At 39.5% G+C, this 13874-nt stretch overlaps 1 protein-coding gene across 1 annotated transcript in view; it reads left to right on the top strand.

The window, feature by feature from the left end:
- The window catches only part of PTN (pleiotrophin), a 77602-nt gene extending 66962 nt beyond the window's left edge, over positions 1 to 10640 (top strand). The window contains exon 5 of the mRNA XM_066551123.1: positions 3984 to 10640. Coding sequence (XP_066407220.1) covers positions 3984 to 4036 — 53 coding nt within the window. The 3' untranslated portion in view covers positions 4037 to 10640. The remainder of the gene's footprint in view (positions 1 to 3983) is intronic.
- The last annotated feature ends 3234 nt before the right edge of the window (positions 10641 to 13874 follow it).

The raw sequence follows: 13874 nt of genomic DNA, 5'->3' as shown, positions 1-13874 counted from the left end.
GAGTTTCATCTGGTTAAGTGTTTTTACCATAGTGTCTCTCTATATTTTTGGTAGTGCTTTTCTGCAGCAAACACATTCCCTGGAGGCAAAGGACAGCTGGTGCACAGCTCTGTGGCTCTGCCTGTGGAAATACTGCACTCAGTGGGGTGGGTGAGGAGAAGGAGGCTGCTGTAGGCCCAAAGCTCCTGAAAGTGGCAGGGTTCTACTAAGAATAGCCCCTGCTTACTGGGCAGCTTTTCCTGCTCCCCTCTGGCTCAGTGCTGAGTGTTGCTGGGGTCCCACTGCTTTGCAGTGCCAGTGAGATGTGGAAACATCTTTGTGCTCCTCCATCAGACAGGCTGTCTCAGTCGGCTCTGCTTAGACACTGTAATTTCTGATGGACCATGTTAAGATGCCTGGTAGGAAATGGCTGAACTGAAGGTCTTAACATCCAGTCTGTGCTAAGCTGAATTGAATTTTGATCATTTTCATGTATGGAACAGGCAACTGAAGGGGACTGACTGTTGGACTGTGTACCGAGGGGATCTTCCCCTAACTTAACTGGCAAATGCTGGAGTTTGGGACTGATGAGCTGGCAGATAACTCTCATTGTTTGAACTTGTCAGCCTTTTGAGCATGGTGATTTCAGTCATTCCTGGTTTCTCTGGGGAGGGTAGCACTGGCAGGGTGATCAGGGTGATGTGGTTCCCAGTGTGGCTGTGACCCAGCAGTTGCTATAAAAGTAGAAATCGTAGCATAGGGTGAACAGAGGTGAGGACAATAAAAGCCTGAATGACACAAATGCAAAGAGTATGAAGAGAAATGAAAAAACATGAGCAAAGTGCATCTTAAACAACTTTATACATTGTTAGCCATGGACATACCATAGCCTGATCATAATCAAAACAGGTACAGTGTGGCTGTGAACAGACTTGTGCATGAGCATATGAACATCAACATTTTAAGAGGTCAGCACATGGGTATTGGTGTCTGTGGTGGGAATCATAAAAGAGCCTAAGGGCTGGGAAATATTTGGGCAGTTTCCTTTTCTCCTCTTTTTTTTTGTTTGTTTGTTTGTTTGTTTTGTTTTGTTTTTGTTTTAATACGCCCACATTTGTGTGTAGATTTTACATTTCATGGAGCAAATATGCTGTGCATCAATCCAGATTACCTGTCTGAAAGATGAAGCTGTGGTGGTTGTGAGTACTTTTAATGAGGGAGGAATTCCATCTGGCTCATGACAGTTTTACTCTGCTGAGGCCCAAAGCAGAGTCACTTGTCTTTGGAGGTAGATGGGTTTGGAAGTCTGGAGGATGTGCAAATTACCACAAGGCAGACAAAGGGGAAGAATTGAGAAAGGAAGAGATGTGGACCCACAGGCATTAAGTGCAAATGGATAAACAGTGGGTTGTCTGGTACCTCAGGTCAAGTGAGGATGGTGCATTCATGTGACTCCAGACCAAAGTCTTCTCCTGGTGCTGACCTCATTTCTACCATGAGCTGTACAAACTCTTCTGCAGAGTCCTGTTAGCAGTCTGCCTGCATTTATGTGTCTCCTTTGCCCTTAGTAAATGTGGTTCAAGTCTGCATTGTGCCCTGCTGCTTCTGCTGGGTCTAAATAAACGTTGCAGATTCCAGTGCTGGTCTGATTGATAAAATGCCACTGTTCTTTCAGAGAAAGTGGTGTAGTGTGGGGAATAAAAAGTATGAAGAAGAGTGCAATCAATGCAGAATCCAGGAGGGGCAGTCTTATAGAGAGGCAAAATTAGAGGAACTGGAGGATGTGGGTAAAAGAGATTGAGGGAGGATATAGGAAGTTTGCAGGGTGGAGGCAAAGCTGTAGCTGAAAGCAAATTAGATACCAAGTCAATGAAAGATTACTTTTTCTAATGACAGGTTATGAAATAGTGTCAGATTCTGTGAATAGCTCCAGACTACAGACATTCAGATACATATGCAAGCGCACACACACATGCAAAAGCAGTGGGAAAAAAATAGTTTTCAAATTTAAAAAAAAATTTACTTCTTCTTTTAAATTATCTCTTTGAAATTATTATTTTTAAGTTTTTAAGGGAAAGAGATTTTAGAGCAGGTTATATGACTAAACAAGTATTTTATTTTGCTTTGACTAAAGGATTATTGGAAGCAATTTTTCTTTTGTTATAACAGGTGAAGAAAAAAAATGATGGTTTGAAACACTAGGGAAAGGGAAAAACAACCATCAGAGAAATGTGGTAGCCTAAATTTACCTTCTGCTGGAGGTACCTGGCCCTATCCATACCTGAAAGAAGTTGGTGTAGTTGCCTTGGCTTTAATGAAAACAAGCTGTTTTTACCACAACTGGTGATTCCTAGACTATGTTATGTAGAGGGGAAAGAATGATATTTAAAAATAACAATTCCAGCTTAAAGGGGCTAAGTGCTTTTCTTCTCATTCAAGGTGATAGCTGTTACTTAACCAGAGGTGGTGTTCATGGCAACAAGGTTGGCAGAGTTCAAGAAGTGCTCAGACAGCCCTCTCAGGCAACATGGTGTGATTTTTTTGTGTGGTCCTGTGCAGGGCCAGGAGTTTGACTCAGTGATCCTTCTGGATCCCTTCTAATTCAGGTTATTCTATGATTCAATAATAGTTTTGATTGGTTTGAGTAATGATGTCCAGGTTTAGGCAAACCTGGGTCTGCTTGCTTGATGTTCTGGTTCCAGGAGAGATGCTTCACAGAAGCTTTGTTTCCATCCCTCTGTGCTACCTGTTGTGTTGTTTTGCGCTGGTATCAATAGGGATTCACTCATGTTCCCAGTGAGAGCTGTTACTTTCCCCATTACAAGGTGACATGTGACACAAGAGCACCTAATCCTCTTAATTTGTTTTAATTTCCAAGGTCCCTCTGTGAATTTCCTTTACCTGCCGAACACCACGCTACCCTGGAGTACAGTGAAAACTGCTGCAGGTGGTAGTACAACACACAAATTTTCACTTGTGCCTTCCCATCCTTCCCTTACATACCCTAAATTAATTAGAGAAGCAGATGCTCCTTGTTCCTTTGCTCATCCCATCAGTCTCAGCTGGCTGGACAGGCCATGCTCCCAGGGCCCCAGGCCTATGGTAAAAGGAGGGTAATCCTGATGATGGGGAGAAAATGACAAGGAGGACTCTGTAATATCAGAAGGTTAATTAATTACTTTATTATATTATTTTATACTATATTATACTACGTTTAAACTGAATCTGCACAAGCACTCAACTGCCCAGAACCTTGTGACTGTTTGCTGACCGACAGTCTGCACATGCGCTTGGCCCTGACAGGCCAAGGAAACAAAACACCATCACTCTGGGTAAACAACCTCCATATTGCATTCTACTTTGGCACAACACAGGAGCAGCAAATGAGATAAGAATTGGTTTGATTATTCTTTTTTCTGCTTCTTTTACTGCTTCAGAGATTGTGAATCCCACGCAGGCCATGATCCCGTTGCCTCCCGAGCGCACATAGGTGTCTGTCCCAGGGGAACGGGGAAGGGTTGGCAGTGGAGGAGCTGGAGAAACAAGAGAGCTTTCTCCTCCTGCTCTGGAGCTGCTCACACATTCAGAGAAAGCCAAAGGCTCACAATGAGACAGAAAGGAAGCAGGGGAAGGGTATATGTGTGGGTAGTGTGTGCAGTGCTTTCTTCCCGCTCTCCACTGAGCCGTGACCTGGTTTCTCCAGGAGATGCCTGCTGTTTTCTTATTTTCCAAGCAAGTTCCTGAGACAATGCTTTGCATGCCAAACAGGGTCAGCCCTCAGATAGGGAGGGTTCTGAACTGAACATGCAACTCCATCTTCTCTACTGCCTTTCCTGTTATTTTTCTTCTTTTCCTTCTCTTCTCCCTTTCTTTGTTCAAAAGGAGGAGACAATTCTTATGTGCATGTAGAGAAAAAAAAAGAGGAAATTCCACGGGTGTTAAATGAAATTTATTGCAGTGCCTGCTAGATACTAGTTTTTATTGTTTTTGTTATATCTTGACAGAATCCAAGAAGAAGAAAAAGGAAGGCAAGAAACAAGAGAAGATGCTGGATTAATGGAGTCAACTCGGGCAAAGTGAGAAAGGGACATCAGCAAACATGATCAGTTAACAGTTTCATTTATACCTAGGCATCTTATCCTAAAATTATTTATAGCTTAATGGTACCATAGAAGGAAAAAAGCAAACACAGAAAAAAATCCTTTTTTTTTTATATTACTTTAGTATTTTTAATGTATAACCCTAACAACAATTTTTAGAGGCCTGTAATAAAGGACTCCAAACTCATTTAGAAAATTATGTCTATTGTATATTGAAAATGTAGAGCTTTTTAATTTTTTTTTTCTCAAGTCTTGCATAGGTCTCAGTCTGGTAATTAGTGCATGCAAGCAGAACCTGAGCCTGTGTGGGGCTCTGCTGAAGCCAGTGGTACCCTGTGTGAACATAGCACTCTGGCTGGATGCATTTATATTTAAGATTGGGACCTTATATCTGAAAAATTGAGGCCTATTTCGTAATATCTGGTTACATCTGCATAACTGTATGAAACTGTTTGTTTAAGGAAAGGATTGGGGGCATTTTGTGGAGTATTTACAAGTATGGGATTTTCTTGGATGTGTGCTTAATGTTCATTCCAATATGTCACCATCTACAGGTAAAAACCAGTAACATGCCTTTCCTTAACCATATTTTGAATGTTGGCAGTAAATCTAAAATCTTACAACAACTGGACATAAGAGTCCTAATTTTTCATGATTTTCTAGCAATGATTTTTCAAAGTGGAATGATGACAAAACTTTCCACTTTTCAGCATATCAGTGTTGGTGGATGGTGTCCTCCATTTCACCTATCAAAACTGAAAAATGCTGTATATTATTTGTTAATTTTGACAAAAGGGGGAAAATAATTTTCATAAAAGATCTAGGTGAAATTGTTGTGATTCTGCCTAACCCAGCTCTCTTTTGTATCAGTGGCAATATTCCTGTTAATCTTAATTATAGCTGGTTAAAAAATAGTATGTCTGGTGGGAAATAAAAGGAGAAATCTGTTTGAAAACCACCAGAGGTAGTTCATATATTTGACCAAAAAAGGGACAATTTTTGGGACCTGAAACCAATAGGAATGAAATAATTTCTGGTTTATCTTTCAGTAAAACAGAAGGGAAATACAAAACCGGTATCTTTTGCTTTCTTACATTTTTATATAAGCAAAAAACCTTGGGAAAAGCTCAGTCAACCTAAAATTAGTTGTGATTTTTTTTTTTTAATGTAGTCTGCAGGGAAAAAAAAAGAGAAAAATTACAACCAGCTGTTTTTCAGTTTGTTCAGTTTTACCTAATTTAAATTATTCTGAATCCTGAGGGAAGTCACAAAGTAGAAAAAAGATCTGACAAATGGCTGGTCTGTCTCAAAGTAAAGGGTTGTTTAATGAGCTGACCACAAGCTGATCAAAATTTTTAGAGGAAACATAAGGGATTTCAGTGCCCAGGTTAAGTTCAAAATCATTGCTTCGGAATTCTAAATCTTAAAATTCAGCAGAAAGAAATAATCTTTGCCATTTGTGTGGGCTGCAGGCTGGTCAAGCGGAACAGTCTCCCCCGTACTCCTGCATGGTACCCCCTGACTTCAGTGAAGCTGCAGCAGGCTGTGTTCACCTGAGTAAATCACATTTCTCTCTTGGGATTAGCTAGTAGACAAGCAGAGAGTCTTTTTCTTTCCATACTAACATCACTCCCCTTTATTATGAGAAAGAATTGTAACAGTTGTAGAGCCTGCCCTCTTTTTTCTCACACGGAGGGTACGGCTGATCTGGACTCACGGTGAGGCAACTCCTTCTGTTCCCAAACACTCCTGAAGCCTCCTAGCCAAGGCTGCACATAGCTTAAGGTAGACTAGCCTCACAATTCTTTCCCAGACTCCTTGGGTGTGTTTTGCAGTCTGTGTTAATGTCCTCGTTATTTTGACCATGCTGTTAGACATACCTGAGTCTGTGGTATAGTTAAAAATGTCCCCCACACATGGTGGTGGTGCAATGACCAAATCTAAAATCATAAAGGCTCATATTTAGGTGGTTTTGGGTGCTATTTGGTTTGTTCATGGTCTAATCAGGTCTACCTGTGCTTGTGCCTCAGACTTAAACTAATGGTTTGGTAGGTCTGGTTGAAAGCAAAGGGAGAAGGAAACTTTTTTTCACTCACCAAAGGTTTGTCTGTCTACATGCTGCATCAGTTCACTTGAAGTGGCTCAACTTTGAGTGCCAACACTGTTGCACCATTGTCTCACACTGGTTAATCTAGTCCATGTTTCATAGGGAGCTGGCAGGAATTGGGAATGATGTTGAGACCAACACTTTGATTGTCGTTTAACAAAACTTAGATGTGACTTCTTATATCCACCTCCATGAATATAAAGAAAATAAATTCCCCTGTGTTTCCTGTGATGCCTCATGGTCCTTTCGTTTAACTGCCCATCTGGCTTGTTAAAGGAACATTCCTAATAGATTTTGAAGCAAGCTAGTCAGGTTCCTGTGGTGGCATAGGGCCTTCATGGAGAGAGTTTACAGAAAACAAAGAAACAAAACAAAAAATATCATGTTAGGACCAGAAGAAAATTCAGCAAAGGGTGTGAAATAGGAGAACATTTCTTATGCACAGTCCACATATGTTCGGATCTATATTGGCATCTTATTGTTAACAGCAATTAGAGTAATAGTTCATAAATTTAGAATGAAGAAAATTTCCAATAAGCCAGAAGAAAACGTTAAGTGGAAAGTCTAGCTATGCAGCAGATGATAAAATAATTTATGGCAGAACAGAGAGGAAGATTGAATGGGTCAGTCAGGTCAGCTCTAAAAGGAGGCTCCCAGTACCTAGTAGGAGCCCTTGTTTCACTAGTGACATTATCAAGAAAGCAAAAGGCAAGATTCTGAACAAAACCTCTTCCCACTCATCCTGATCAGTTTCTACTTCAGTCATTCTGAAACTTCTCCATATTTGCTTTCTTATCTTCTACTCTCCCTGATTGGGAGGGCAAGCTGGTCTGACTGCTGTGGGAGCAGCTACTTCAGATGAAAAACGTGTTTACCCTCTTGGTGCTATCCTATTACAATGAAAAATGACTTAGCATAGATGTGTTGCTTACCTAGTTTAACAAACAGAAATTTGTTTCATGAATGTCCCTCTCAAGGAATGGTTTACATCTTCATTTGCTACAGCTGTAATGGAGTATGGGGAGGTGATCAAAAACCCCAAATGACAGCCTTTTTCTGAGTGCTCAGATCTATTATAAAAGAGATGGGTGAGTTGCTGAACATCAGCTATGGATGAATCTGCATCCAGATTCTGGATTCCAGTGAGTCTAAACCTGAATATATTTGGGTATATTTGGGTATATGTTCCTTCTCTTTCTCTAACTAAGCTGAGGCAATGCTGCTTTCAGTTAGGCCTGTCTATATCTTGATTTAAAACAGTCTTTGAGGACTGGGACATTTTCTGACTTAGACATGTCTTCTGAAAGAAATGCCCAGGTCAGCCTAGCCTATTTAACAGTCTGCTAAGTGCAGAAAAACTTCTGGGCAAGGCTCCAGGAAGGGAAAATTTTTTTTTTACATGCAGGTAGATACTAACTTGTAATTTACTGATTTTCATCTTTTAATTCCATAATGACATTCTGGGCTGAACTGCTTTTCAAAGGAGAAAAGTTAGAAGAAATGAAAGAATAACAATTAGAAAATGTATAAACAGGCAGCTTTGAAGAGTCAGTTAAGAAGAGAAAGATAGGAAATCAGGAGCATTTTATACAAATTTCTATTGCCTGTTCCTTACATGCAAAAGGCAGAACAACTGTTTGGCACATTTGTTTTTATGCTTTCCCTGATTTGTGCCTTAATGAAAACGAATCAAATGTAAAGTGTTACAGAGAAGTAAAGTCCCACTTCAGCCTCAAAAGAAAGTGTTCAAGTGCAGACAAAGTCAAAAGGAGACAACAGTATACAGGCTAATGTCAATGCTGAGGATGGGACAACAACCTAATTTTCCCTCAAGTCTAGGAACTGCAGCAACATTAACAATGTAAACTCACCACTTTTTTAAAGCAATATATTGGTGAGGTGGACACTATTTTGATATCCCACAGCAGTGGGATTTCATGTCTCCACATGAAAAATGTCTCCCAAATCATCCTAAGGGAAACAGTATGTTAGTGGGGGTAGGTGTCTTGTATTCAGTCCATTTTAATTCTCTAGGACAGCACTTCTCTGAAGTTGAGACTGAGTTCTCTCCTTTGCAGAGACAGATTATATCTGTTGCCTGCCTTCCCACACTTATCCATAGTTTTGATAGCATTTATTCTGTCAGTTCTGCTAAGGCACTTTACTTCTCAGTTCAACTTTTGTGGATGTTGATGATCTCTCCTCATCCTTGAGACTATATTCTCCATTTCTTCCCGGATTGTTGCAAAACAGCCCCAGGAAGCTCATACCACAGATTTCCTCCAACTGTGTCCTTCTGAAATTAAGACACAGTAGCAACTTTTTAATCTTTGTATGACAGTGAAGTATGATAATGAGCAGAGAGAGTCCCTGGATTTGCTGGGAGGATGGATTGCTGGTAAAACTTTCCTCATAACTTGATCTTGTCATGGCTTCCCAGGGGACAGAAATTATCAAATGATCATCTCAAAAGTTAGAGACATTGATGCAGGAGTGTCTGTCTTCAAACAAAAAAACACAGAAAACCAACTTAACTAGATAAATAGTGGCAAGCAGCTGTATCCTTTACCACTGTCCTCTTTTATCATCAAATTATTGTGGTGCATAGAGTTTCAGGGATAGTGAAAGACTTGCCTGAGCAGGTGTAGAGCATAGAGAGAGCCTCTTCCACCCAGGGGTGTTTGCATTTGGAGAAGATGTAGGTAGTCTCATTCATAGCAGCATCAAACTTTGCTTTTGGATCAAAACTAAACAATGCTGAAATCAAATCATTTTCCTAATGGCCTCTTTCTGCCACTCATCACAAATGGCTGTCTGTCTTGTGGCCTCATCACTCTGAAGTGAGCAAGAATCTGGGAAAGCATGAGAATTCAGCTATATTCAAATATTATCATCTCATTGGTGGGGTTGTATTTTAGCCCTTTCTGCAGTTTACCATTTAAATTTGGATGTCATGGAGTCCCAAATGGCTAAGGAACTCTGTAAGTATCTCCTAGCCTTTAAATCACTTGGCTTTGAGTGGGTTGTATATGTAAAAACTGTACCTACAGATTTGACTCCTTTCTTAAAAAACCCATGATAACAAAAAAACCCCCACAACAAAACTGAAAACGTGTCCAGAGAGTGGATTTATTGATGAGCTAAAAAAGGAGGTGCACAAGTATTCCCATTGCATTGAAAGTTAAAGACTGTACAAAAGCTTTAACCCTGAATGCAGTGATGGAAAGCTAGGAAAATGGGCAGCCTCTGCAGGGCTGTTTTACCCACAGCCAATTTCATTCCTTAAATTTTGCTGTTTGAGCTCCCTCACTCTATTCTATCTGGCAACAAGACATTATTTAGCTTTTTTTATTAGATCATTGATTGCACTCCCCATATTACAATCATGTAGTTCATCTAGACTTTTACAGCTGGAGGAAATGGCTGTGATAGTCCAGAGTGTGTTGTGGTTGCTGAGGTGGCCTAAAGCAGAGACAGGCTGCAGCTTGGAGCTAGAATCCACCTTAATGCAGGTGTCAGCATCAGACACAGCAGCTCTCTAAATACACACACATGCATACTGCATATATATATATATATATGCACACACTATATATATATACATTCATACATGGGGAAAACTCTAGAAAGGTGCATGCATAACTCTAAATATGAATCACAACTGGTGCTGCCACATTTTCAGGCTGTGGTTGAAATGAAAGAGCTTTTTGTCCTGTGCTGTTGTTCAAGTGAGGATACACAAGTAGGATGAAGAGCTAGATTTCTTCCCACTTGCCAGCACTTCAGTTTAAGGATAGCTGTGTCCAAGGGAAATGAAAAACACATGCCAATGTAATGGCCAAAAGGACTTAATGTCACAGTGATGTTCTCTTCTGTCACACCAAGTACACACAAGGGCTTTGTTCAAAGTGAACGAACTACTTCAGTTAAGTGTGAACATATAAACACAGACAGGAAAAGTCTTTTTCTCTGCCAATAAAAAGTGAGGAAAATGGGTAAAATAAGATGGAAAAATAAAAGTAAGAGAGAAATCATATTAATTCTTGTAGTTTGCGTGGTAAACTGAAAGGAGAAAATGAAAGTCAAAATAACAAAGCCTGAATATCATGTTCAATGGATTTCTAATTCTGTATATATCTATTAAACCAGTGCTATATGATATCTTCTTATGGGTTACTTTCTTTTCCTGTTCCTTTTCCTTTTTTTTTTTCCAGTTTGTATATTGATTTTGTAAGCTAGCAGTGTGTTACCTTTTCAATTTTTTAAAACTTGTATGAAAGCCATATATCCATATTGTAGAATGAAAGCATTAATCCTGTAACATCCCTTGATGTTTCCCTTAGCTCTGTGGGATTTTGGGGGGCTCTAGTGAATGTATATGTTTACCAATTGTATCAGCGTAATTTACTTGCTCTTAGTGGCGATAAAGAATTAAATAAACTAATACACAGACACATGGTGTTCTCATTTGGCTGTGGAAACTGTTTCTGGAGCTTCTTAAAATATTTCTAAATATTTAATGGTATCTCTTTATTAGTTTTTGTTGGCTGTAGGTGTGGCTTGTCACACAAACAGATCTGTAAATTCAGAAAAAGTTTTAGCCTGTAAAAGAGGTCTGCCAGAAAGCGAATCTAGCAGGAAACATTTCTTTGGTTTGTGCCCACTAAAGCCTGTCTGTCCCAATTTCCTGGCACTTTTCAGTTCTTTTAAGCAGCTTGTTTCAGTATACAGTTATTTCAACCTGTGTGATATTGACACAATGATGGATTACAGATGAAGAGTTTGATTTTTTAAAAAATTACGCTGTCAGGTAAGCAGTGGTAAACCCTCATGCCCAGATTTGTCATGCTCAGCTGTTTTACTTTAATAGTCACTTTAATATATGCATGTGTGTGTGTTTGGTGAGAGGTGATTAAGACTCAAGAGTAGAACAAAGAAGCCACATTCCAATTTCTCTGGGTGTTTTTTTCTGTGTCCAACTATTAGTTAAAATCTTAGAATAATTAATTAATTACTCCAGGAAACCCATTCCATCAGTCACTGCCAAAAGAAGAAGATGCTTCACGTTTTTTACAAGAAAAGGAGATTGATATAGACTTCTAAAATTGTTTGGAAGAAAATTAAGTATTGTAAGGTATAAAAACTGACAGTCCATTCTTCAAAGCACTAATGGACCCAGAAACCTAAATTCTATCCTTGGAAAGGAGACTGAGTACTCACTATTGTTTAATTACAAAAGAAAAATGTAAATTCCTTTTTAATATGCTGCTTGGCAGTTAGTTACATTTTTAGCTTACAGGGTAGTGAGAGAGTTTTAAGATGCTCTTGTACTTCCATGTGAGGTATCTGATCCTGGCAGGAAATATGAGCTGCTTGAGGAGTGTGTCAAGTCACGGTTTGTTTCCCTAAGCTCCATCATGCTGGAGACACAGTTCTGGATTTCTCATGTCCTTCCCACCTCTGTCCTCAGATGCTGACTGAGCTGTAAACATGGAACAGAGCTTTTACACCCATTCTTTTTGGTTGGGTTGCTTTCCTGGAGCAGGGTCTTAGCACCTTTTTGGTTTGTTATCTATGGAGTGGATGAATAGAGAGGACTTCATGCAGAAGAGACCCAAGTTCTGCTCCACTTTGTGCTCCAAGCTTTTGGGAATGGTGCTTCATTAGGTGGGTCTGGATGGAAGGAGGACCACCAGAGGTGAGTGGGGTGAGATGTCTGCAGGCAAATATCTGCTAGCAGCACAAAGCCTCTTTGAGACCTTTTAATCTGGTGCACTACCACAGCTGGAGTTCAAAGCCTTTTTGCACTTCATCATCCCTCTGTCCTTGCACGGGATAGACTTGTAATTAAAACTCAAATGCCTGATAGTCGCCCTCACACAGACACAGAGATGCACGCACTTCATCCTTTGCCTTGAAAATCAGATGAAGCAGCAGCACCTGACTTTCACTGAGAACAGGGAATTTGAACTCATGTTCAGGATGAAACCTTCTCACAAAGTAGTAATCCAGGTTTTTGTCCATTATTATCTTTTATGGTGATATGAGGATTTGCCTACATGAGATTCTCTCTGTTTTTCTTAGTTAGCTGGTGCTAATTGTCTCCAGTGAAACCCAAATGGAAGAAAAAAACCCCTGTAATCTTGTAGTAAAATACAATTCTGATATAAAATCTTCACTGGGAGCATTTCTGAAGAAAGATTATTACCTTTGTGGTCAAAGGAGATTTGACATTAACTACAAATATACATACATACAGAGACTATCTTTTACAGAAAAATATATCCATCCTTACTGAGTACCCTGAGTTACTGTAACTTTGCTGCTACACAATTATCACCGAAGTTATTGTCTCCATTGGCAAAGAATGTTTTTTGTTTGTGTTTATTTAGTCTCTGCTTTCTTAGTTAACACTTTTCATTTGCTGCTTTACACCATTTCTACCACAGGAGCAAAAGATGAAATCTTGGATCTGAAGAGGTCAGTAACAATTTTTTTTGTTCTGTTCAGTACATAAAGCCTTGCAATACTAAAACACTCCCAAAAAGTCTGTCTTAAAAATATTGTTTTCAGTTAATCAACAGCTATTTAAGAGTTTTTATTACTCGTGTTTACTACTGGAATTTCTGGAGGCAGAGTAAGAGAAAAGTGTTTTATGTTGGGAATGCAGGAAAAGTAAAGATCTTTCTGTAATGACAATTAACTTGCATCCCCTTGCATTTTGAGATACAGATTTTTTTCCCCCCGATATACAATTTTAAAACCCTACTGTTCCTAATAAAAGCGTTCTGCACCTGTATAATTATGGGGTGTATGTATAATGTATAATGTATGTATAATTATATATATGGGGACTTTCTGGCTGAAAGCTTAAAATTTTTATGACTCATTACAATTCAGTAGAGATGCTCATGGGATCTAGATGTTCAGCCTTGGTCAAGTGCAGTGGGTGCTGCTCCAGGGTGCACAATGGGGCTCAGTAGGATGAAGTGGCTGCCTGGGAATGTGCTTGACGCAGTAGGAATCTCCAGCTGGAAGGCTGAACCAGCTTCCAATTCCTCCTCAAAACATTTATGGTGGAGGTAGTAGCCAAAGAGATGTTCCCCCTTCCTTTCTCTTAGTTTCTTTCGTGCTTTTTTGCTTTCTTCCTTTCTTCCACTTTTTCCTTGGGCTTAGGACTCACGCCGCTGACCTGGAATTCAGGGTTGAAGTGATTACCTGAGAAGAAACATGTCCGTGATGTCTGCAATTACATGGAGTCACTGTTGTAAATAGTCTTAAAACTTCTGTGGGGCTAGAAGATATGGAAAGAAATTCTGGGGAGAAGTGGTTTTGAAAAGTGGGAATAGAATAAAGATCAACATAACAAAACTCTGGGTACATGTATTAGAAAAAGACACAAGAAAGGACACAGACTGGGGCACTGAAGAAACCTGTGCCAAATATAGGTTTGCCTGGGTGCTTGCTGGAACTGGCTGCAAGGTAAGCCAAGTATATCTGACATATAAAAATATATAGGTCATATACAAATATATATATATATATATATATATATATATACACACATATATTTAGTATATCTGACAAGATATACTAAAAAGGATTTATGTTGAATTCAGGACCTGATTTTGGATATATTCCAAATGTGAACTGACCCATTTTCAGCATTGAAAAATGTGTTGAGACTC

The sequence above is a fragment of the Molothrus aeneus genome, chromosome 5 (genome assembly GCF_037042795.1).
Source record: "Molothrus aeneus isolate 106 chromosome 5, BPBGC_Maene_1.0, whole genome shotgun sequence".
NCBI classification, from domain to species: Eukaryota; Metazoa; Chordata; class Aves; order Passeriformes; family Icteridae; genus Molothrus; species Molothrus aeneus.
The sequence above is the reverse complement of the archived record's forward strand: the minus strand, read 5'-3'. Positions and strand labels throughout refer to the sequence as shown.